Source organism: Cydia strobilella, chromosome 1 (genome assembly GCF_947568885.1).
Source record: "Cydia strobilella chromosome 1, ilCydStro3.1, whole genome shotgun sequence".
NCBI classification, from domain to species: domain Eukaryota; kingdom Metazoa; phylum Arthropoda; class Insecta; order Lepidoptera; family Tortricidae; genus Cydia; species Cydia strobilella.
In genome coordinates, this window is record NC_086041.1 from 28614240 (window position 1) to 28640427 (window position 26188).

Consider the following 26188-nt stretch of genomic DNA (forward strand, 5'->3'; position numbering starts at 1 on the left):
ATATTCCAACGAACGTATGACATGACAGCTGACATTTAACACAACTAACTCAAATGTTTAGATAGATCAAAATGTTTCAATACACTCAATAATCTCAAAGTCAATAATTATTGACCATAGATTATAATAGAATCCTTATTTAATTAAATTTAATCCTTCAGTTACATTAATTAAAAATACTCAAGTCCAGTAATTGTTTGTGCTGTGAACTGTAGTTAAGCAAAATGTACGTAACCAAATGCTACTTATTCCTATATAAAAGTGGGGTATTTAATAATAAGTATATAACCTCTCCTTTTCTTCATTTCAGGACAGAATACTGGAAATCCCAAGCTCGCAAATATTGTGAATTTTGTAAATGCTGGTTTGCTGACAATAAAGTTGTAAGTAATACTTATAAGTTCAAACTAAACAAAGCTCCCATTGCTACTGAGCAATGGGAGCTTTGTTTAGTTTGAACGCTTAGCTTATCTACTGCGATTATCCCATTTTTACAGATTCGCTTACATAAAATATTAACAGGTACCATAGGACAATCATTAATTCATTAAGCGAAACAATTTGTGCGTGACATAGGCCGTCGACTTAGACAAAAGAGAGAGGACCCCCGCTCTGAATCGTTCCTGGTGCAGAGGCTGTCCATAGCCATCCAGCGGGGTAATGCCGTGAGCATTAGGGGCACTTTTGCACCGGGAGCGATAACAAACGGGGTTGACTAATAGTTACCTCACGTAATTATTTTTTGTATTCATAGATTTAATTGTTAATTTATTAAGCAGCAGATTATTTTAAAAGTTACCTAAATAATTATAACTTTGTAACAATAAATAAAATGATTATCCCTATTACATTTAAGATTAAAGTATATATCCAGTGGCATCAAATATATATTGTAAAAATAATTCATTAAGTATAATAAAAACATGTTGTTTAAGAAATTACAGTAGTTAAGTTACCTATACACCATACCTATTTACTTTTATGTGTATTATTTTCAGTCAATTTCTTTTCATGAAGGAGGGAAACGTCACAAAGAAAATGTGCAAAAACACATATCCCAGATCACAAAGAAAAGCACTAAAGAATTTAAACAAAAAGAGAAAATTGATGATGACTTGAAAAAGATGGAGGCAGCTGCCATGGCTGCCTACTTGAAAGATGTACAAAATAATGCAGACCTCACCTCACAGGTACTTACTATTTTATTTTTACCTGGTAAATCAACCTAATTAAAAAGTGTATATTCTAGGAATTAATATTTATGTACCATTTGTGCCTTATCAATATGAAAGCCGCTATTTATCTCATATGATTGTGACTAGGTACAACATGGTACAGAAATCAAATGTGTTGACCATACTTTAGGCTAAACATATAGTTGGTCAAACCAATTTTTATTTATTTTTTTAGTTTATTTAGAACTATACATTATACATTTACTTATTTATATTCAATACTTGAAATATTAAAACAATTTAGGTCCAAGTTTCATTCTAAGACTAGACAGGGTAGTGTGAAAAGGATCAATATCATGTAGGTGCTTATTATAATAATTTGGGACTCGTCTGAAAAATGTGTGCCGAGCGTAATTCTTGTGGGCAAAGCTGATATAAAATAGAGGTCTAGAACGTAGGGGTTGGTGCGGACAATTGAAAGTGACTAATTCTAAGAGATTTCTCAGTAAATAAGAACAAAAAAAAACTATACTCATCCTATTCTTTTGGGTGCTAGTACTAGTGTAAGACAAAGATAGTATGATTCTCTCTATCTATGTTTGAAATGAGACTGTCCATTGACACACTATATTAGTATTTTACTACTGGTCTAACGAGACTTTAAAACTACTGCACTTAATAAATTCATTAGTCAATCATAGCCTTGTGTATAGAGAATACTAGAATATAATAGCTAACATCTTAGAGACTAAGTAATCCAATATAAATAATAATAATAAGTATGTTGTCCACCATTGAGCACTCAAACCTAATAAATGACTAAGCGCACAAAAACTGACCTGATAACCCCTATGCCTACCCTACCTACCTTTCTTAAAAATAATTATCTTCTGCCAGTACTACTTTCTGATTTATTATCAAGAATATTCCTGTTTTAAATGTTGCCCATATGCATGGAAATATGCAGTCAGATATTCAACATGCAAGACATTGTTTCTTTTAATTTAAATTGTGCACTTAGATTGGTTAAATTTAGTCTTATATTTCAGAGTATCAACAAAATGTTGGGTGAAAGCAGCTCCTCAGACAAAAATGAACCAGTTGTGGAGGTTCCACAAGCTCGGCCCACTCCAGTTTGGCATGAGGTCAAAGCTGATGATGGTTCATACTTTTGGAACACAGAAACCAATGGTAAATATAGCATCTATATGTCTCACTAACATAGTTATAATAGTAAGTTTTATTCAAACATCTAGGTATTTGTGGCAAGAGAAGGCAAGATAAACTTGCAAGCTGGGATATTAACTTAACCTTGTCAACAATTCTAAATATGTATTCATGTAAAAATAATAGATGAAATCGTAAGAGATTCGCACCAAGCAAATAAGGTTCTACTTACTTCCTAGTTACGTCTATGTGCCAGGTTACACAGTGCAGTGCCTACTCTTGCGCAACCTCAGCCCCCCAATTCCATGGACCTTAGCTGCGAAATGTACAGCAAGCTGCAAAATTGGATGACCACATTATCAATGATTTTTTTTATACTACGTCGGTGGCAATCAAGGCAATCAAGCATACGGCCCGCCTGATGGTAAGCAGTTACCATGGCCTATGGACGCCTGCAACACCGGAGATATTACACGCGCGTTGCCGACCCTTTAAAAACCTGTACACTCCTTTTTTGAAGAACCCCATACTGTAGCCCCTCTGGAAAACCTCGGCAGGGAGCTCATTCCACAGCCGAAGCGTACGCGGGAGGAAAATTCCTCTTAAACCGCACAGTACGCGACCATTTAGGTGCTAGTGTGTGAGGATGAACACCCTGCCGATGGCGAGCGGTGCGGTGATAGAAAGCGGCCGTTGGCATCATGTCAAACAATTCTTCAGAGCACAGCCCATTATACAAGCGGTAGAACACGCATAAGTACCTAGGTAAAAATAAAATAAATAAATAAATAAAAATAGATGAGTAGTCTTAAAGATTTTCAGCACTTTGTTATTTATATAAATTAATATGATAAACGATATGATATGATGATATGAAGTTTGAGATTTGGCTAAGTGAGAATTGTATTTGTGTTGTGTAGTTAAATACGGAGCTAACAAAAACAGCGCTGCAGTGTCACTGACGCTGAGTTGATGCTGGCAGCATTATGCTGACGCCCAAACCATTTGTCACAGCAAATGTTTAGTTATTAAGTTACAGATATTAGGTTAAGATTATAGATTATAGATATAATGTTTATAGGTTAAGTAACTTTTTGATATTGTGTTTTCTGTATTCGCTGTTGTGGTAATAAATACATATTCATTCATTCATTCATTCAAGGAGGCGAAGTCTCTCCTTAGACTTAATGGTTCAATACCGCTTGTGAGTTTGGGATCGTCGACGATTCGTACAGCGCGCCTTTGGACTGAGTCGAAGGGTCCAAGCTGGCATCCAGGTGCTCCTGCCCAAAGGTGACAGCAGTACTCCATATGGGGTCTTGAATGCTCAATGAATTTATTGCATGAATGCAATATAATTAAAGCAATCATAGTATAGTTGGTAACTTGGTAGGAAAGAACATTTTGACATCAAACAGCAGATAATATTATTCCACTTACGCAAATGGTACTAAATATTTCTATATTAAATTTTTCAGAAACGACATGGGATCCCCCAGACCATTATTTATCACTTGCTGATCAGGAAAAACAGAAACTGAAAGAAGAGGATGCAAAGAAAATTAAGAAAAAGCAAAAGTAAGATTAGATTAATGGGCTTTATTCTTATACTGTAAATAAATCTTATACTAAAATCCTCTGAATTTTAGTTTAAGATAATCAATTTACAATGACTACTGACTATTGACTATGATTTTCTATGACTGAGAATAATTTAATCTAAAACCATATTTACACTAAAAATACTACACAATATAAATAATAAGAAATCTGATGAATTTGTCTATCTCTTTATCTGTCAGTTAGTTAGTTCTATTTCATGAATAATTTCAATTGTCTGCAATATGAATACAAACGGAATTCTCACAGAATGGGTATTTTTAGTGCAACTAGGAGAGTAATTAATAAAAATATTTAAATTAGTGCCCCAAAAGAGGCTTCATTCTAGAAACATGACTTCGCTTTTCGCTCCATGATTTGTTGGACTTAACATGGACTCTATCGTTTTTTTTATTTATTAAAAAGTAGCGCTCAGAAATATTCCAAAGCATTTTTCATACTTACTACACAAGTATAAAGACATGTATATTTTGTTTTATTGTTACAAAATGCATACATTTATTTCTCCAGAGAACAGAAACATAAAGAAGCTGTAGTGGAAGCGAAGGCGCACCTCGCCCGCGAGAGCATGCGAGCGCTGTCCGTGAAGAAGGAGCAGCCCAGGCCGTCGGCGGCGCACTTCGGGCCCGAGCGTCGCGCCGCCGACCCTTACGGCACGTGGAAGGCCGTTCAAATCAAGTGAGTGCAGTTGCACTTAGTTAAGCTCAAGTATACTATAGCGTTGCCACACGCGTGCGCCCGTGAGAGAGACAGATCATACACGATGCGACGAAAACAACCTACGTAATTTAGTCGGGTTAATTGTTACCCACCAACAAAGATATATGTAACTACGAATAAGTTAAGAAAAAACGTACCTCGGAAATTCCATGCATGGTTTTTTTTAATTTTTGTAATCATAATTTACATCGTTTGAACACCGATGAAACGCTCATAATTTTTGGCGCGAATTCGACAGAGCGTCATGACGTCACACGTTGGACCGTCCAACTGACGTTTGCTACTGATGACACTTATGTGAACTAATCTGTCGAACGCGTGACGTCACGTGACGTTTCGCGCGTTTCGCTCACTAGCTTTTCGGGGGCATATTTTTGTACCTTTTATTTATTATTTTAAGCAATTAAATGATAATTTAATAACGGAAATGCATTTATAACATGATATAACGGTAACAAACATCCGAATAAAAAATATTTCGGAGGCTAATTCAAGAAAAAATTATGCTTGAATAGATGGCGACCTTTGGCCTATACTCGTGTAGATGGCGACTTGGCGACACCGTTTGATATTTAACAATTTTAACACATATCAGTGAAAGAACATGGGTCAAAGTCATATGGCGTTCCAAAAATAATAAAAAATAAAAAATCATGTATCCATATATACCTATATTGTTTTTTTATATTTTTATTCATTTTCATTTTTAGTTTTAATCCTGTGCCGAAAGATGGCAGTAAATTTACTGTGACTACAAAATTTATTATGACAATAAGCCTCTATACACTCTATTCTCTTTGTCCACCAAGCTTTAGTGGGGAACGAGATGTCTAACATTTTGACGCGGTACTTAAGAATTTTTAGTAGCCAAAAATAAAAGTGAGAGTATGACGTGGACAAACAATAATAGCGCGTTCTCTGCTACTCCTACTGAAAGTTCCAAAAACCATCCCGTTCGGTCATCTCCCCCCTCCCTCTTCTTCATAGTTATACTTCCTTCCAGAAGTGGAAGATTTCGGAGTTTTTTTTAGAAGAGGTGAGTAGGAGTTTTTCAGTATTACCAACGACATTTTTACTTCGCGAATTAGTACCGGACGTTAAAAAAAAAACATAACTTTCCCTGCCAGGTATTGTACCAGTAGTTGTAAGCATCCATGACGTATCTCGTGGAGCAACCGGCCCACATCACATTGACATACCTTGTGTGAGATAACCGGACTCAGTGGCGTAGCTAGGCGTGGGGGAAGTGGGCCGTCGCCCACGGCCTCGCGCTCCAAGGGGCCTCGCGCGAGGCCCCTTCGGGCACGGTGAAACAAAAGGGCCTCGCAGATGCGATTTCGCCCACGGCTAGATTAGTTCACGCTACGCCACTGACCGGACTAATCCCAATAGCGCTTAGTTTCGCCTCTGCTGCGTTGGAAGGTCATATGGCAGTCGCTATCGTAAAAACTAGGGCCACAGTCAATTAGCTCCATGCATGATTTTTTTTAATTTTTGTAATCATAATTTATATCGTTTGAACACCCGAAAAAATTAAAAACACATTATTTTATAACAAAATATTTAAAATGTTGAAAAATTTTAAGCGGTTGAAACGCTCTTATTTTTTGGCGCGAATTCTACAGAGCAGAGCGTGATGACCGCACACGTTGTACGGTCCAACTGACGTTTGCTACTAATGACACCACGAATTAATAAACTAGAATGACACTTATGTGAACTAATCTGTCGAACGCGTGACGTCACGTGACGTGACGTTTCGCTCACTAGCTTTTCGCGGGCAAATTTTTGTAGGGGAGACCGAGGTGAGTTGTGACAGAGGAGAGTTGTGACATTGTCGATTTTTTGGTACCTATTAACTGTTAGCGAGCTTGCAACAGTGCGCGTTTGTTAGTTAGTAACTTGAACTAGCGCGCGCTATTGCGAGTTCGTTATTAGTTAATAGATTCCAAAAAATCGACGATGTCACAACTCTCCTCTGTTACAACTCACCTTGGTCTCCCCTACTTTTTATTGACGACCGGTCTGACCTAGTGGGTAGTGACCCTGCCTGTGGAGCCGATGGTCCTGGGTTCGAATCCCGGTAAGGGCATTTATTTGTGTGATGAGCACAGATTTTTGTGCCCGAGTCATGAGTGTTTTCTATGTATTTAAGTATTTATATATTATATATATCGTTGTCTGAGTACCCATAACACAAGCCTCCTTGGGCTTACCGTGGGACTTAGTCAATCTGTGTAAGAATGTCCTATAATATTTATTTATTATTATTTTAAGCAATTAAATGATAATTTAATAACGGAAATGCATTTGTAACATCGGTAACAAACATCCGAATAAAAAATATTTTGTTCAGATATAAACTTCATGCATGAGGCTAATTCTTGAAATTAGTTGCCAAGCGGATCGTCCCGTGAGCCGTGGTAAAAAGGGGAGACAACGCGAGGAAGATAGTGACATATCTTGTGAAGCCAAGAAAGTGATTTCATGAATGTTTTCAGACCAGTGGAGCGAATCGACCTGCAGCTGCCGAAGCCCGACAAGGAAGTGCTGCCCCCGCCCGTCGTGGTGGCGCCGGAGGAACGCGCCGCGTTCGGCGAGCGGCGCGTGCGCGTGGACTCGCTCGGCGACGGCCCTGTCGAGTTCAAGAAGAGGAAACTCAACAACCCCAAACGGAATATGCGGCAGAAGCTGGATGATGATTGATGACTGATAATAATTATGTTATAAGTATTAATAAAATTATGTTTTTATCAAATATTATTTTATTACTCTCAATAAATACATGTTTATCGCCCTAGTAAAGAAGTATTATGATCCATGATCCCGATCCCGCCCGTGATCATAGAGCCTGAGGGCCCCGCGGCGCGACTGAACCTCATAGGTAATTTGATATGTTTCCTAGATGTAATCAGGTCCCACTAGTTACCACCAAGGTGTTACCAGAGAAAAGATGAGGTGAAGTGGTAAAAGGTGAGAAAATGTTCTCTATTTTTACGATTGATAGCAACTTGGTGGTAACTAGTGGGAAAAACCCAAGTGTAAATAACCATTTTAGTAATATTAATAGTTAACGTTCCTATAACTAATGGCATTCACGATTACCAATTAAAACCACCATAAATCAGCCGGGCATATTTCGCCTTAAGCGGATGTTTAGATACAATTTTAGTTTATTTGTCATCTGGGTGTCCCCAGATCCGCATACTTCCAATATTTCGATACGAGCTCAACCCGCAGAATAAGAAATAAGTAAGATACGAATACATTATCGTGAGGTATGTTTGTATTTGAGATGCGTTACGCATTCACAATTGCCTATGAGTCTATGACGCGTGAAGGTAAATACGATATTTCTGGATTGATATGTATAAAATTAGAAAAATAGATTCAATTCATGATTTTCATACAAATATTGTTTGTCTAAATGCAGATCTAATGTATTTAGACAAAAATGATATACCTGATAGTTTTTAGTGTTCCGTACAAAACTTTGTTCACGGATAACTTATTTTTTTTGAATAATAATTATATTTTATTATATATTTTTTTACATAAAAGATAATTATATACAGTGGTACTACTAAAGTAAATTAATAACTAGCTTAAGGGTCCCCGGCAAGCTCGGTTCTCCATACAAACGTAGTTACGCTCTCATTTTAAAACGCTAGCTAGTTTACTCTGAAACTTTGTACTTACAATAGGATAAGGTATATCCATGCCTGTAATTAGTTTATGTAGCTTCACATACCATAGTTAAAAAAAACACAGCGAATTTAAGTTTTTCATACAAAACTTGTTTTTGCCCTATTTGTTTTATAAACTGGAGCCTATATATTTACTCGTACTTATGCTAATTACAGACCTAGATAATACAATGACCTCATGTCATTGTAAGTGCAAAGTTTCATTACAATCCAACACGTAGTTTTAAAATAAAAACGAAACTCCGTTTGTATGGGAAGGTGAAATTCGGCCGAGAAATCGGAAATCTAAAAATGAGTAGTTAATGGTTACTAAATCCTGATAGTCAATTTCTGGGTAGAGGAGTTTTCGGTATTTTGCCCATCAGCTGCGCCAATTTTACTAATATTTTGAGTACCTATAAAAATATTTAATAATGTTTTTCATAAAGGTACCTAATTGCTTCACTTTTTAATTTTAGGAGCATTGTGCAATCATAGGTGGGGTAAGAGAGACTATGGAGCGAGAGAAACACTTGTAGATAAAAACAGTAAGAGATACTTAAACATATTAAAAACTAAATGAAATGACAATACTAATGCATAAATAAAATTACCTCGTAAGTATTTGAAATACTTACGTAGAAAGAATTTCCTCATATGGTTTCTCTTGCCCCAAGCAAAATAAACTAGGTATGTTTCACTTATCCCACCTGACCTGAACTTAACAGGCCGGTGTCGTTTTTATTCGCAACAATAGATTTAGTCAGTGAAATTGTACACCTTTTGTCACCTAATTCAGATAACAAGTACTGTTTTCTATTAGCACGTCTTCTTATCTTGCCTTTTATCAGATCAATTTTTTGAAAACAGACTAATTAAATTAGTAGTGATTTTTTTTCTGATGGACGTTTAGGTAAACGCGCGTAAAGCACTGATTTTGTCGCTCTTATTTGTAAATTTCGTAAAGTTTTGATTGCTTAAAATGGTAAATTTGTATTACACATATTCTGTAAGTACTTGACCTTTATCAGATTACATTTTTGTTATATGACTTAGAGTTCGAGGAAATGAAAGTTAAACGAATTCAATTTTCCCCAGAAATTACTTCAAAACAAGTGACAATTTCTCTGAAAATCGACTTAATTTCAACGTAATTTTGATACTTAAACAATCTACATCTACAACATTTGCTAAAACTATTCTTATACATCAATTTGTATAATTTACCACCATAATTTTTTGATGAATTTAAAAACTGCCCCTTCTCTTCATATATTACCGGTGACGCACGTTCGCGACCTCATTATTAAAAGGCAAGATGAGAAGACGTGCTAATAGAAACCAATACTTACTTGTTATTTAGATATTACGTAACAAAACGTGTATAATTTCAACGAATAATTCTATCAATTTTATATTTTTGCTGCAAAATCGACACCGGCCTCTTAAGAGTCCCCGGAAAGCTCGACCGAATTGCACCTTCACATACAAATGTAGTTCTGCTCTCATTTTAACACTACGTTTTGGATTGTAATAAAACTTTGCACGTACAATGACATGAGGTATATCTAGGTCTGAAATTAGTTTATATAGCTCCAGTTTATAAAACAAACGAAATAGAGCAAAAACAACCCAGGTAGCAAAATGACGTAAAATGACGTCATTTTGCTACCTGGGAAGTTTTGTATGAAAAACAAATTCGCTGTATTTTTTGAACTATGGTATCTGAAGCTACATAAACTAATTAAAGACATAGATATACCTTATCCTATTATAAATAGGTACAAAGTTTTAGAGCAATCTAGCTAGTCGTTTTAAAATGAGAGCGGAACTACGTTTGTATGGAAAACCGAGCTTGCCGGGGACCCTTAAGACTGCATCGGCCGTCCAGGGGCGCCCTCATTGGGGGAATTGTGTTTTCTAAAAAAACAATGAAATGAATCTTATACCTTTAAACGAGCAATTCTTATATATATATATATTTATTTATTTATTTATATATTTCGGGCATCTCGGAAACGGCTCAAACGATTTCGATGAAATTTGTTATATGGGGGTTTTCGAGGGCGAAAAATTGATCTAGTACTCTCGATCTAGGTCTGAAAAACGCGCAATTTTGAGTTTTTATATGTTTTCCGAGCAAAGCTCGGTCTCCAGGTACTCATACCTTTAAACGAGCAATTCTTGTAAACAGGGTGGCTAAAAAATAAGTGCATTCCCGTTGCCAGGGAGGTTTTGGGATTATACTGAGCAACTTTTACTGTGGTGGGACTGGGACTAATCACAAGATCGCGAAAAAAAGTTTTACCCTCCCATAGAAAATTGGCCAGCCAAAATGTATGAAACAGCCAAAAAATTTTTCGCGATTTCAAGGTTGGTCCCATAGTAAAAGTTGCTCAGTATAATTCCAAAACCTCCCTGGCAACGGGAATGCACTTATTTTTTAGCCACCGTGTAGGTATATAATATATATTTCGGGGATCTCGGAAACGGCTCTAACGAGTTCGATGAAGTTTGCTATATGGGTGTTTTCGGGGGCGAGAAACCGATCTAGCTAGGTCTTATTTCTGGGAAAACGCGCATTTTTGAGTTTTTATATGTTGTTTTTATATGTTTGAGTATTTTATGTATAAATCAGTATACTTATTCTTATTACTATTGTTGTCCTATTGATTTCGCAACGTTTGGTATTTTATCACATAGTTTTATTTTGCTTATTATTCGCTTTATCAACTAAACGGCAAATTGTGGCCACATTTTTCCGTTTAGGTATTTGCCCTAGCTCTTAAAGAACATCCCTATTTAACCGTAATAATACCTCACTTGGCTCAGTGGGTGTACTGAGAACTTCAGCTCCGCTTAGGAATACCGATCGTTTGGCGGTAGGTACATATGAAGTAAATACTTAAATACGATTCTCAAACCGGACCCTATAAAAACATCGTTAGAAATCTAACGACATCTCATCACAAAGGAGCCTACGGCCACGTCTCAATGCTCATGATAGATCAATTATATGGATACTTTATAATTTTTTGCGTCGATTAATGCGTGTCGAATGTGCACTGATCTATTGTCACCGCGATCCGGTACCGATATGGAGATGATGGTACAGATCTACGAAACACTTATTACGTTTGATATAAAGCGTATTATCGCTTATTTTACAATGGTATGATTTGGTTATACCTTAATGTGACATTGTGTGCGTTTAAGTCCGGTACCATTGAACGGAGGACGCGGGCATTAGTGGTCCGCGCACGAAGGGACCCCGGTCGCGTATATAAGGATACGGCGCGGCGGGAGGAACTGACACATATCAAGCAGCAATCCCGTCTAGTGCAGGCTAGAGCAGGCTTTGGTGGCTTTTTTTAAACCACACATTACCACGATGATGAAATTGGTAAGCATTTGTATACATTTATTAAATAATCAAAATCTAATCAGGTATTAAAATCATTAATTTAATTTAACAATTTCATGTTTCATAAAGTTTAGTCCTCTGATATTAAAGTTACCTAAACCTATTTAATTTTGGGTAAGTTGGGTGGTTAAGATTTCAAACATAATTTTAATTATCATAAAGTTTTAATTGTTTTTTTTGTTACATTAATTGTAATTTTTACGTTATGTATGTGTAAACATACACGGCACACACGTACTTGACGATTTTTTTTTTCTTTTTTTAAACTTCTGAGCTGAGTGACTATACGAGTTTATAGATAGTTTATCTCCAGTTATACCTGACTGAGAGTGCATGTGGGACTGAGGCGGTTTATTGTATATTTACAATAATATTGAGGCGAGAATCGTGTAATGGGAGTCAGCGGGCAATGGTAATCACCCACACATATGACATGTCATGTCGGAGTTTTATAAAAATGTTTTGATAAAACAGAAAAACGTTGAAACGACTTATTTTATGCATTTTATTGTTTTTTTTTTAAGTAGAATGTATAAAAAAAAATGCTCATTTACATAATTATTATTGGTGTACATAGTGGTCGGCAAAACATGTGACGTTTTCAACCAAAAGGTACATAGTAATAATAATAAATGTATTAATTTCGAACATTTCGCATGTTTTTAAAAATACCGGGATCCCAGTATTGCATTTAAAACTACCGGTATTGAAAAATTACCAAAAAAGACAGGATCCCGGTATTTCGGGATTCCGGTATTGGAAGCCCTAGTTATTAGGAACGAAACGTCTTTTGTTTTTGCAGCTCGCCGATGTAAAATTTCACTACCTAACGTACAATAATCGATAGGTATCACATTAATTTATCTATTTTTATGTGTTTTTACGCCTGATTGAGGCTTGTAGCGCGTTTATGAATAACGGGGTAAATCCTTGGGTAACAAAGATTTATTTTTATTATAAAATTACTAAAGGTTTATTTTTTGGATAAAATATCCTCAGCCTATATTTCTGTATTCAAGCATTTTAATGCCAAATTTCATCTAAGGTATGATAGATAATACTATTACTTATTCTGTGTCTAAGGTATAAGATGGGGTAAGACTAACAACAGTTTATTTTGCTCGGGTCAAGAAAAACAGTATGAGTATTCCATATAAGTGATAGTCTTACTCCACCTTACCTTACCTCTAAATCAGTTATGTTAAATACACATACATAAGATAATTTTCATATTTGGTCAATCGATTCGGGCTATCTATGTCATTTTCTTTCCCATCTTACCGATTTTTTCTATAAAGTAGTCATAGCTAGTCCATCCGTAAGCTTAAACGGTAAAATAGCATTTTACATATCAAATTTCATTTCATCAAATCCGCTCTAGTAGTTTTGCTTTGAAAAGATAACAAACTAAACAGACAGGCAGACAAGGATACTTTTATAGTTTAACTAGAATTTTACTACCTATATGTTTCTATAATATTTGTTCTGTTGAGCAGATGGCATTGGTTGTGTGCCTTCTGGCGGCGCTGGTGCTGAGCCCTGCAGAGGCGAAACCACAGGTGCTGGTCGACTATGGGTACTCCGCCGGCTACTACGCGCCCGCCTACGTCTCCCCCTACAGCGCTGTCGCCTACTCCTACCCTTACGCCTACACGTACTCTTACCCCTACGCGTACTACTAGAAAGACCGAGTAGCTTGAGTGGGCTTCGTCGGACAAAGCAGTCATGAGTTATCGTTATTTTACTATGTTCAAATAATTAAGAATTTCGTACAATATAGCTACCAAAATATCCGTATTGACGTAGCTATTTGCTAATTCCTTTTAACGAATGACAATGATAATCGACGATTAACATGGCTCGAGAATTTATCCAGATACTCATAAACAGTTTTGCGAAGATATTAGATATGTATAATTAATTAATTATCTAACTAACCTGTGATGTAAGTAAGTAATAATTCTATATTAAATGTATAATTAGTGTAATGTACCTATACCTAATATATATATTTTATTTCGGTCCAGGCCTCACAACCGGTGTACAACTTTGTTATAGTGTAAGAGCTCTTAGTGATTGTATTTTTATTAGCGAACAGTAATTCACTTTCAATTGCTAATTATTGTTACCAAGATATTGGGTAGACCTGTTGGTTCTTAATGAAACAATCGGCCTTGACTGATTATTTTTTTTCTGTGTAATGGCGTTAAATGATTGCTAATACATTTGTTGTTAAGATATTTAATTTCGTTTTATTACTACCTGTGTACTACCTAAACCGGGTTACAAAAAATAAAACTTAAAAAACTATATAATACAAAATTCGTTATTACGTACATTGTCTTATTACAAGGGATGAGGCCGCCAAGTAAGTAAAGGTGGTTGTACTGCTTGTGTTCCGGTATTTGTTGACATTGCAACGTTTATAATTTTTCTTTTATACTTAAACTTAGTATTGTAGCTATGGTAGTGGTTTGTGTTTTTTTAAGGTACATTGAAATATGTATAATTTCCTTACCTCTCCCTCTCCCACTAACTACTGATAAGACACTTTTATAAAATAATAAGTATGGCATAATCGACTTCCATAAAACAATTTAAGTATGGTTTTCACATTGAAAAAGAATAAATAATACATAACGATTACATTACAAAACTATGACAACGGATTATATCGCGTATATTGAATTTATAATACATCCCGACCCGTCACCCGTTCACCCGTTAACCACGAACGCTGTAAAGGGTTCGAAACGTTGGGATGTATTAAATATATGCGATATAATCCGTTTTCATCGTTTTATTTCATGAGTAACTATCGCGGTAACCGAAGACAATATTATGATTACATTATATTTGAAATAATTTAACTTTAAAGCTATTTTATACCTTTTTAGGTCGTTTCATACGATAAATATCATTTCGGTTATTAACCGGTTATTGACTCAAAAAACCGGTTTTTAACCGAGCCTAAAATGTCTCGGTTAATCGGTTTGCAAACCCTAGTAAGTACATCATAAGCAGAGTATTGTGTGATACCTGTTTAGCATGCATACCTGTTACGTGATGAGATGACAGCCCCATGACCGCATGATTATGGTGTTGAGTGGTGACGCAATGTTTTCGACGCAGGCCTTGTGGTTTACCTCCTTATCAGTATGCCAACAGGAGCCTTTTATTATACTCTAATACATATACCTAATTTATTGTGTTTTCATTGCACATCAGTAAGTAGCATGCGTATTGCGTACCTACTTAATTGAAATGATCGTTGATGTCTTTTAAGGGCTAATTGTGTTTCTCAGTGGTTTCTCATTTAAAACATTCACTGCCAGTGCCTATGCCTATGCCAGGGCGAGCTACGCGCAACCAGCGTAGCCGATAACACGACGTTCCCCGCTTTGTAGCGGGTCGCTGGCATTGTCATATATGTATAAGTATAAACATTGAAATTATCTAAAGCGCGAAAATCTTTAGCCTAAGTACGTCAACCAATTTAATTCCTAGGCCACTAATGCCACTATAGAACCATGTCATAATGAATCTATTTGTTTATATTCTACGAGTTCTATGTGCTTATTGAGTAATGTATGTCAATATTGTCAATTATGTCATGTATCTAGTAGTTAATACAACAAAGTTCTGTAGTGGCCTAGGAATCAAATTGGTTGACCGTATTTATTTGTTGTGAATTCTCTGAAATACCTACCTATTTAAAATGTACCCACTTTGTTTTCCCACTGGTTAATTGTGCTCCAACAGTCATCACAACCTCATTTAAGTGTTACAACATGATAGTAGTGATGTATACTTTTTTATTATTATTTTACAGGACCTTTATACTGTTGTACATACCGCCCCTGTGATGTCACTTTAAATTGGCATATATACACGGTGTTACTTGAGCCACTTAAAACCTGAGACACCCCAACAGATTTTTTTAATTTTAAACATCTTGAGTATTTATTCTTTAATGCGATAAATATTGTAAAAAAATATTCGTTGATTAGTTTTCTTAACAATTCTATTCGACTGATAATTCTACACAGGATATTTAGTGACATCAAACAATTGCTAGTTACCATCGTAAACACTGTTGACTGACCATTTGCATACCTTACTGCAACGAGATAAGGTTTACCAATAGCCAGTTAAGGGTCTTTCTCATTGACAAATAACGTGTCAAATACTAGTTATTGATATTGTTGCATTACAAACTTGTAGACTGAGCATGTAAAAAAAATATAAAAAATACCCTCATTAAAATATAGCGCAATCGATGCTCCTATCGATTCTGAACAAACTGTTTTTAGGTTTTCAGTGGGACGTGAAACACCGTGTATAGTTTGTCAAAGGACTGTCACATAGACAGAGAGAATCATACTATCTTTGTCTTACACTAGTACTAGCACCCTAAAAGAAAAGGATGAATATAGTTTTTTTTGTTCTTATTTACTGACAATTTGGTTTGACAACATAACTATAGTTTGTCAAAGGACTGTCTCATTTCAAACATAGGCAGAGAGAATCATACTATCTCTGTCTTAAGCTAGTAATAGCAGCTAGCAGCACCCGAAAGAAAAGGATGAGTACTTATGTTTTTTTTTGTTTTTTTTTTTACTGACAATTTGGTTTGACCAACTATACCTACCTCTTTGGAGCAGAGTAGGCACATTTTACGCTAGGTGAATATGTGTTAAGCAAAGAGGATATAATATAATAGGATAGAGATAGAGCGGTACTGTCATAGTAAATTTTGTAGCCACAGTAAATTCACTGACATATATCGACACACGATTAAAACTAAAAATAATAATATCAAAAAATGTATTTATATATGCATTAATAATTTTTATAATATTTTGACCCGTGTTCTATCACTGATATGCGTTAAAATTGTTAAATAACAAACGAAACCGTCAACGCCATCTATCCGAGAGTAGGCCAAAGGTAGTGGCGCCATCTGATCGAGAATCAAATTTTCTTGATTTTCGAAGCACGTTTTTTCCTTAGACTGTATCCATCTATTACGGAATTATATCTATCTTGTGTTAAGTAATGATTGTTGAAGTTGACGTATTAATAAAAAGAAATAAATACACCGACACTGGATATTAATGAAAGTTTATTACAGACAAATATTTTAGGTTCTATCCCGAATTGTGGATTAGGTACATGTTGGTACGAGTAAAGGGGCCCACTGACTATCAGTCCACCGGACGATATCGGCCTGTCAAATGTGCGGAACTGTCAAATTTTTGTTCTACCTGACAGGCCAATATCGTCCGGCGGACTGATAGTCAGTGGGCCCCTTAAATAAGTAAACGTCGTGACAAGCCACTAGCCATTTTTAAAATCGAAATCCGTGTACGAGATTTGACAAGAACGTAGAAAATGCGCTACCTATTTAGTAATTATGACCAACTGTACAAAATAAAACACATCTGATCTGGGGGCTTATTGATACGTTGATAATGTTGATGTCGTAACGCTGTATGTACACAATAGACATACAGAAGTTTAAAAAAAAAACATTTAGCGTTTGCAAGACCGAATTGATCCCATAAAAAAATAAAGTTAATTACATAGGGATGTAATGCTTATTTAAAACGTATAGGCAACGATGTGTAACCGGACTAATCCCGATAAGGCCTAGTTTACCCTCTGGGTTTGAAGGTCAGATGGCAGTTGCTTTCGTAAAAATTAGTGCCTACGCCAATTCTTGGGATTAGTTGTCAAGCGGACATGAGCCGTGGCAAAAATGCCGGGATAACGCGAGGAAGAAGAAGAGTATATGTACGATGTTACAGTAGTTGGTCAAATTACTGGTACTACCTAATGGCTAAAAAAGTAACTTGTGGTGATAATTTTCTCCATTGAACCATCCACCTGCCACAGATAATATGTTTAAAGGAAAAGTCCAGTTGGCATCGTTATTAGACCTAGAAGAATTTTTACTAAAACGAGTGCTTGCTTGACAGAATGAAACATCCATATAACTGTTTTTGATTCGCGTCTTAAAGTGAAATAAATACAAGAAAATATAATTCACCGAGAACACAAAAACGCAAATCGACACATATCTACCTACCTTTGTCCTATATTTAGATAGTACATCCGCCATCTATATATCGGAGCGACCGCTCAAAAATTGATCACGCTGTACGGTCTACATACCACACATTGCCATCTCAGCGAAATTACTTACAATTGCGTACTCTAACACCTTGACAAAAGAGGCGTGTTTAGATATTTGTGAGCACCTTGGCCGCTTCAATATATCTGATGGCGACTGAACGTGGATATATGTGGACGAATACTTAAGTCTACACCTACAGTAGGTATCCATCTTCATATCCTTTGTATTTTTAACAGACTTCTCAAAAGGTTTTTTTTGTTTGTTACTCCATATCTCCGTCATTTCTGGACTGATTTTGAAAATTATTTTTTTGATTGTAAGTATATAAGTACATACAAATTGGTCCCATTTTTGTCAAAACGCAGTTCTGATGATCCCCCATGAGGAATCGAGGGAACTCCTCAAATGTAGAGTGCATACATAATATATAGTGATTTTAGTATTTTCATCAACAAATCAAGCATTTAGATTTAAAAAAGTGACATTTGATGAAGTAGAACTGCTAATGATGATCAAAATGGAACTCTTCAACGACGCATAGACCGCATAGTTCACGTTTGGCGATGAATGTGTCCTCTTCGTTATGTTTGTTAAGCAAGTTAAGTTTTTAAGACATATTTTTGTCAAGCTCGATTTTTGATGATGGGATCCACGAGGAATCGACGGAACTCCTCAAATCTTAAAGGCATACGTATAGAGATATTTTTTGTATTTTCATCAGAAAATTAAGCATTTACATTAAAAACTGTCGACTGTTTGATCAAGTGGAACTGCTGATGATGATCAGAACGGAACTCTTCAACGACGCATAGCGCGTTTGGCGATTTCGACTTGGACTGGGACCCGGATACGGACCCGGACTCGGACCCGGACCCGGTACGGACCCGGACCTGAACTCGGAGAGTTATAACTGCGACCCTTACATAAACGATATGCTACTAGATATGTGGGTTAGGTTAGGTTTAGGTTTGAACTGCAGTCCTCACAGAACCGAACTGCTATCAGAGAAGCGGGTTATGTTAGAACTGCGACCCTTATAGAAACGAAATGCTACTAGAAAAACGAGAGGAAATTGATTAATTATACTATATCATTAAATACCAGCTAATAATTTATATGGCATTTCACACTGTTTTGAGAAGTCGGTTTTTTTCTATTAAATATTATTTTGTCATGTACTTAGATACTCGTTTTAGCCAGGAAAACTTTTAGGTCTAAAAACAAAACACAAAAAAAGTTGCTTTACCCGTGTTACCTCAATGTTGAATTCAATGTTCTATATGAATAGAACATATTGTGATGTTGTTATTTGTTACATCAATTATCTATTCGATTCGATTATTCTGTGGAGCATAATTATCTAATTACAATATTTGCTTGTTATAGGTAGGTACCTTAAAGTCTAAAATATACAATATGATTACCTACAAATTTTTCACATAATAAATATTAACACACAGTTGTCGAGTGCTCGAACTATACATAGGTAAGTACCTAATTCTATTATTACTTCTTAGGTGTTAAATCTCTTGCATTTAATTAAATTGGAGTCTGTTGCTCTTGTGAAAATAAACAGCGCAGCGTTGCACCGGTTTCGCAAGAAACTTACACAAGCTGCGAAGAGTCGCGTCAAGTGTCAACATCTCAAAACATTGCATCAAGTTCTTCTGCGACACTACCGTTCCATTTGATTGCACGTATTGACAAAACAGCGTTCACATCACTTGTTTGCTTTTAAAATAGTATTTCACATGTTTTCATTGTTCACTGAAACTGTACCCGTGTAATTGAGATAAAAGTCGTTTAGCACGCAAGTTTCTGTTTTGGGGGTGGTCTCAAGCGACTTCGAGGTCGGAGTCGGAGTCGTCGGAGCAGCGCGGCGGCGCCGGCGGCGGTAGCGGCGCGCGCAGCGGCGAGTGCGCAAGCACGGGCGGCGCGGGCGCAGGCCCTCGCGCGCCGAGTCGCCCGCACACGCGCTCCTCTTGCAGCTTGCGCAGCCGCTCTTGCTCCTCGCGCTTCTGCTTCCGCCATTTCGCTCGACGGTTTTTGAACCACACCTGAAACAATAACTTCCGTAAATTCTTGATAAACTCCTATGCATGTATAGAACTCGTTGCATGCCAAAATAACGGGCTTTCGAAAAAGAAAATTGAACGATAATACTTAGCACAGATGAGAGTGCCCCTACACTACTAAACAAATCAAATTAATTAATCACCAAAATAAATAGGTAAGACTTATTTCATCTCATTTGGGTTACTTATTTCGCAGTAAAACAGAAATACATACCTAAGAAAATGCGATCAAGGCCTCTAGTAGGCTAGGTACCTATTAGATACCTATATAGGTCGGATTTGAACCAACACTGAGATTTTATGGCGGGCCACAGAAATCTCGTTACGGTAATAATCCTATCGAAGTCAAAGCCTCGTTCAAGCAGTCATTAAACTATTTCAACTCATTCAACACAACGACAAGGAAGAATATTTTTCGTGGCGCCCCACATAACTGCTCTGCTAACGATTCTATATCAAAGTCATTGAAAACTTGGTTGTCTCAGGTTCGGTTCGATCAAAAGTATCCACCAGAATATGCAATTTAACCTTGTGTAAACATTATTAAAAAAAAAATCTTAGGTATTACTTGTTTTAAAAAAAGCACGTTAATATTATGTCCTCATAACATATTTTATCAATGAAAATTCAATTTAAATATTTCTGTAGAGCTACCGTTCCGCATCTCAAAAGGTTTAGAAATTGATATTTACAAAAGCATTCAAATTCAGAAGGCGATATCGTATTGTGATATTTGTAACTGATGCATCAATAATCTGGTGTGTTATTTTCGGACAATCGTCCGGCCCAATTTTGTGAACTGACCGGGTTCTTGAGGTTTGAAAAAATGTGTTCACATATTGTACTGATCATTGATGTTGGTTCTCAGTAGGTTTTGTGTCGCTTGGGTGAGCGCTTCCACTCGAGTGGAGGCCTACAACTACAACACCGCCCGTCTCCGGGTGGTCTGCCGAGTCTACCATTGTGTCACCGAAACGATCACAACACCAGGCGGCAGGCTTTCACGTACTTACCACTCATTCATAAATGTTGACGTGAATGTTTGTGTTTTTTATTTTTAGAAATTATGAAATTTTCATTTGGCGTTAGGATTAAGTCGAGAAAGTTATAAAAGGGATGGAATCTTTCAATTCAAATACCCATTATATTTATTGCAAGCGGCTGTTTATGGATATTAAATTATTATTTCGTTGGCTTTGTTAGATTAGGTACATAGGTTCTTTGCGCAGTCTAAATTAAGCCTGTAGGTAAGGGAACATGGATTACCTCAAATTTTCTGTATTATGCTAGTTAGTAACAAACAAAGCATTATAGTACTTATAATTAAACCTACTGTCTATAGATAGTTTAATAATAAAAATATTTTATGTACTTACATAAAATATTTTTGTGTAAGTACTTACTACCTACATCATATTTTTGGAATACCTACCTAATAGGCTAGATGACAATTTCTTATTAATGGTATCAATCGATCAGGTTTTTTTTGGGATCAAATGCCTGTATGGGTACCCACAGCATACAATACAAAAGTCAGAAATGATAGTCAAAGTCCGACAGTCGTACTTCACTCGCGAAACGCTCCTAACAAAACGATATGTGAACGTGGTGTCAAGGTCACTGAGAGCGCATCTTGAAGTCATGGAAAATAAGTAAAATTGCGATTTTGTCGGTGAAATATTGCGTTTATGCTTATAGTTGCTACAATCTTTTTTGGATAAAATGTAAGGAATGGAATGGTACCCTTACTTTATTCCTTTTTGGAAGTAAAATTAAAAACACTTAAACTTGTTTCAAATTTTTTTTCTTTATTTTTTTTAACATTCATATTATTTTAATAGCCACATTATTGTGATAAATTGCTCATTCGCTATCTATTTTATACTAGATTTTGTTATAAACTTCAACATGTGTCATCATCCCGGCCTACTTAGTCCAAGTAAGACGACAGATAAGTACTAAATTTTTTTTCTAGGAGCTGAAAAAGTCAATACCAATTGTTATGAATATTATGTATAAGCCGCACCCCGACCCGACCATTGATAAAGATCTTCGCTTCCGCGCGGCAGCTTTAAAAATTAATTCGTCAGTGATATAGCACCATTGTCGGAGTTAATTGCATTACAAGGGCCGGCCGGTAGCTCGACAAAGGCCCCATTAACTTTCGGCGAGCGAGTGGCGGCTTAACACTTGTGCGAGTTGTTCCTTGTTCCATTCGGTGGCACTCAAGCGGGGAATATGGCCCAGGCTGCATTCCCATCGCAATCCGAGCGATCTTCTCGAACGGACCAGTGTACCTGTACTCTAAAGTAGTATACGTAATTGAAGATTACAAATATCACAATTTATACTGGTTCGTCTCTGGCTGCCGCTTAGTAAGCGATAGGAACGAAGCCCAGGCTGCCAGCGCCAGACGCGGGGGCGCTGCAATAGTCTCTCGTCCTATAGAACTATTCGCAAACCTCTTTTGTCCTCCCGCCCACTAAGATTATCCGCGCGACGCTCTTTTGTGTGCATGATTGTGCTTTGGTTTAACTCGTTTGTCCTTATCTATCACTGGTGTAAAATCTTTTTTGAAAAATGCCGGCGCTGCTCAAATTGCTGGAGGCATAATAATGCTTTCGATAAATATAAGTATGAAGCACTGGTGTGTTTATTGCGTACGCTCGTGGTGTACATAATTTAAAAATATACATATACATAGTCTAATTCAATAATCCCTTGCGCGTTTATCTAATGTGCGTATAATTGATATTGGTATGGGGTCTATAGGTAGGTTAGGTACATAACGTTTGCTTTCGACTTAACCGCCTGACGCGGAGTTAGCACAGCCTCCCTCCAGCTCCCTCCATGCAGCTACCTATTGTTTTAAAGCCGAGCGTGGAGAATTCCCAAATTCCATTGTGCCCGCACGTACTGCATCGCTCCTCGTATCATGCATACATAATTTCTTAGTTCACAGTCTACCAAAGATAAACATGGCGTTTTATTGAAAGCTAAACCGTATGGTAAATCGTAGGCATTATGTTTCACTTTGTTTAGCCAAGGCGAGGTGAGCTGAATACCCGGTGTTCAATAATAATCAACGAGCTGCGCTACCATGCCTGCAGGGAGCGTGCTTTAAGCACTATTAACTTGGTTTCGAATGTTTCGATTAGGTTTCTGTGTAATTAAAAAATAATTAAGTGCCACATTAATTAATGAGTTACATTAATTATTTTGTATGTTTTGATTCGAATTTCCTTCTTCCTACACGTTGATATACTAGGTGACCCCACGTGAGTAAGTAAGTAGATAATATTAAAACAAGTAATAACCAAAGCAACTAAGTAAAAACGTTTTTATTTACCAGTAAAATCGCTGGGCCTAAATATTTTGCTCCCACACAATTGAGACGAAAATCCGTTCAGTCGTTTGAGCTGTGACACTATAAGGGAATATTAAGGGACTACGGATGGGAAATTCAATACTTATAAATTTCGGGTAAAAAAACTAAGAGTAAATCTTTTTGTATGATTAAATGGATGCTGATATTTCCACATTGTCCAATCCGATTTATAATATATATATATATTTAAATATAATATAGAAGTAAAATGTAAAAACTGCCTTTTATATTTATTTTTTTATTGATTAAATGGTTATTGGTTTAAAGAAATTAATCCGAATAAAGGACTTGATGCCAATGGGGCACTCTCTAGCAGCTGCTTTTCTCCGAGAATCATCCGACAACCATACTGGATTGAACAATGTGAAAACAATGCATGACCTAACCTAGCAAAGGTTTCAATCTTTGCTTGGTTAGGTTAGGTTTTTCTCTCTTCTCACTTCAATTTAAGAGGTATCCTCTTGTCGGTGGAGTATTTTCCATTTCTCCCTCTCGTATGCCATACCCTTGACCTCTTGATACGACACGACACCAGCTTTTTCTTTTATTTGGTCTACGTAGCTGCGGCTTGGTCTGACCCTGCCTCTCTTTCCTTTTATCTTGCCTTCTATGATGGTTTTAAAGAAGTTGTCGTGCCGTATCAAATGTCCAATCATTTTTCCCCGTCAGTTGTTGATGGTGTTCAGTATCATCATCTTCTCTTGCACTCTACGTAATACCTCTTAGTTCGTTATCTTCTCCGTCCATTTTATACCTTCCATACGCCTCCAACATCACATTTCGAAAGCTCCCAGGCGGTGTTTTTTTCTAAAGAATAATAATTCGCCCCTGCAGTTTTAGCCAAGTTTAATTTCAAACTAGATTTTTAAAGGGCTAAAGGGGTGTCCCTTTAGAGAGAAAAAAAACATAAGCCTGTAGGTATTTTGACCGTTAAACATAAATCCGCCCGAAAAATCTTCTTCGACCTTCACGAGGAGTGCAATCGTATGCATTCGAATTAATAAAAATACTTTTCATTTCTCATGCTCTGAAAGAGAGTCATTGTTGTTCTAAAAGGTGCGCAGAAAATGATACGTGTCTGCACTAGAGCATTTCACGTTCGAAGTACGATTTTTTTAATTTTGTTACGATACGCAATTGAAATTTGAGTTTAAATGGATTTGTTATAAAATTTCCATTTTGATGTTTGACTCTCCATTCCATAAATAACGATACTTTTGCGTGAATTGTTAATTGAAAGTACCCTCAAGAAATACTATAAAAATGTATACTTAGCCATGTTTTTAACAAAATACATGCATTTTACTTTTCTCGTATTCGAAATGAAAAGTAGAGTGTTTAACTCGGGTGAAAGGCATCATTTCTGCCTCGGACTATTGGCGCTCTCACTGCGTTCGAGCGCCAAAACACCTCAGCAGAAATGAGTGCTTTTCATCCCTTGGTTAACAATCTACTATTTAAGGTATGCGTATCATCGCCTCCTTATTCTATCTTCTTGCTATGTATATTTTCATACAGGCATCAAAACTCACACGTTTGGTAAGTACCAATTTTTGAACGTTATTGGTGTACGAGTAGAAACCTGGTAGAAACGACATCGTGTGGGAAGATAAGCAGATGAGTATCGCCGCGGGGCGGGGCGCCCCGGCTACCACGCCTCGACGCCTGCCGAGTGCCGCCAACACCCTACCGTTTACTGACGATGGGGGCTCCACTCTATTACTCAACTATCGGACTAGCACATAACACGATCTTGTCGCCAAAGATTATTTATTTCAAGTAGGCTTAAAAATAAGCATTTTTGACATATCTATATTCTTTGGTATGGAACTGAATTTAAACTTTATTTCGGATCATTGTAAACCTACTTCTTAAAAGGACATAGAATCAATTGGATATAAACGTAGGGCAACTGCGCTTATTTATGCTAAAATACATACCTAATACTTAGGGTAGCTAACGTCGGGTCATGAATTTACAATAAAAACCGTGCATTACGTCAAATCATAAGGATTACAATGTTATAAAGAGGCAATGTCCATGAATAAACATAAAATAATTCTAGTATATATATATATGAAAGATTTTTTCAAATTCTATTACCCAATACTTTGACAAAAAGTACAGAGCTTTCAAAAGCTCTGTAATAAAGTACATACTCGGGTGTACCCTGCGGCTACATCAAAAATATAGTATCGACCGATATACAAAATCTGATTATGCAAAGAATCCACAAAGTTTAGTGGTACCTAGGAGTTTCGTAATCGGGCAATTAGTGTTATGAGACTTTCTTCACATTGCCGATTTTCCTATAGCAGAATAAATGTAATGTAAACACAGGGCGCAAAGTGCCCGTCGTGTGAACGGGCCGATGGGCCGCGGCGGCGAACCGAGCCCGAACTTATTGTAATAATGTTTTTAGAACAAACACGCTCCCTCCGCAGCGCTGTTTGAGATTACAATTACGGTTTTAGCGAACTGATTTATTAATGGAACGCCTGATCCGCCCTTGATACTTTAATGTCGATTTAATTTGCATTCACTGATGTTTTTAGCTTTCACGTTTTGAAAGTTAATTGATTTAACCTGCCGTTTGTGGAATATTTTGTTTCAACTCGGAGGTTAATTAACAAGAGTAAACAGCGGATGACATGATGGTGTTCTGTTTGAAGTATATTATTGCAAAATATTTTAAGGCATTTTTTAGAGAATTAAACTAGCACATAATATATCACTACATAGTATAAAACAAGATCGCTTTCCGCTGTCTGTCTATCCCTATGTATGCTTAGAT

At 36.6% G+C, this 26188-nt stretch overlaps 3 protein-coding genes and 1 long non-coding RNA gene across 5 annotated transcripts in view; 3 read left to right on the forward strand and 1 right to left on the reverse strand.

Moving 5' to 3' along the window:
• LOC134743612 (E3 ubiquitin-protein ligase TRIM9) overlaps nt 1–26188 on the forward strand; it is a 381810-nt gene that overhangs the window by 34507 nt on the left and 321115 nt on the right. The window lies entirely within an intron of this gene.
• On the forward strand, nt 41–7440 carry LOC134744135 (WW domain-binding protein 4). The gene is made up of 7 exons (XM_063677835.1): nt 41–226; nt 311–383; nt 999–1190; nt 2225–2366; nt 3821–3920; nt 4473–4640; nt 7184–7440. Coding segments are annotated over exons 1-7 (882 nt in total). The 5' UTR covers nt 41–224; the 3' UTR covers nt 7389–7440.
• On the forward strand, nt 11333–14032 carry LOC134747463 (uncharacterized). Its single transcript, XR_010128328.1, has 2 exons — nt 11333–11771; nt 13289–14032. It is a non-coding gene; the product is annotated as an uncharacterized LOC134747463 (long non-coding RNA).
• The window catches only part of LOC134744311 (diencephalon/mesencephalon homeobox protein 1-like), a 55260-nt gene continuing 46138 nt past the window's right edge, over nt 17067–26188 (reverse strand). The window contains exon 3 of one of the 2 annotated variants that reach the window (XM_063678088.1): nt 17067–19988. In XM_063678088.1, the coding sequence (XP_063534158.1) occupies nt 19767–19988 (222 nt within the window). In that variant the 3' untranslated portion in view covers nt 17067–19766. The remainder of the gene's footprint in view (nt 19989–26188) is intronic. The other variant, XR_010128076.1, reaches the window with a different exon arrangement.

Coding starts and splice junctions, on each gene's coding strand:
- LOC134744135 (XM_063677835.1), top strand. Junction 384..998: donor GGTTTGCTGACAATAAAGTT/GTAAGTAATACT, acceptor TATTATTTTCAG/TCAATTTCTTTTCATGAAGG. Junction 1,191..2,224: donor ATGCAGACCTCACCTCACAG/GTACTTACTATT, acceptor CTTATATTTCAG/AGTATCAACAAAATGTTGGG.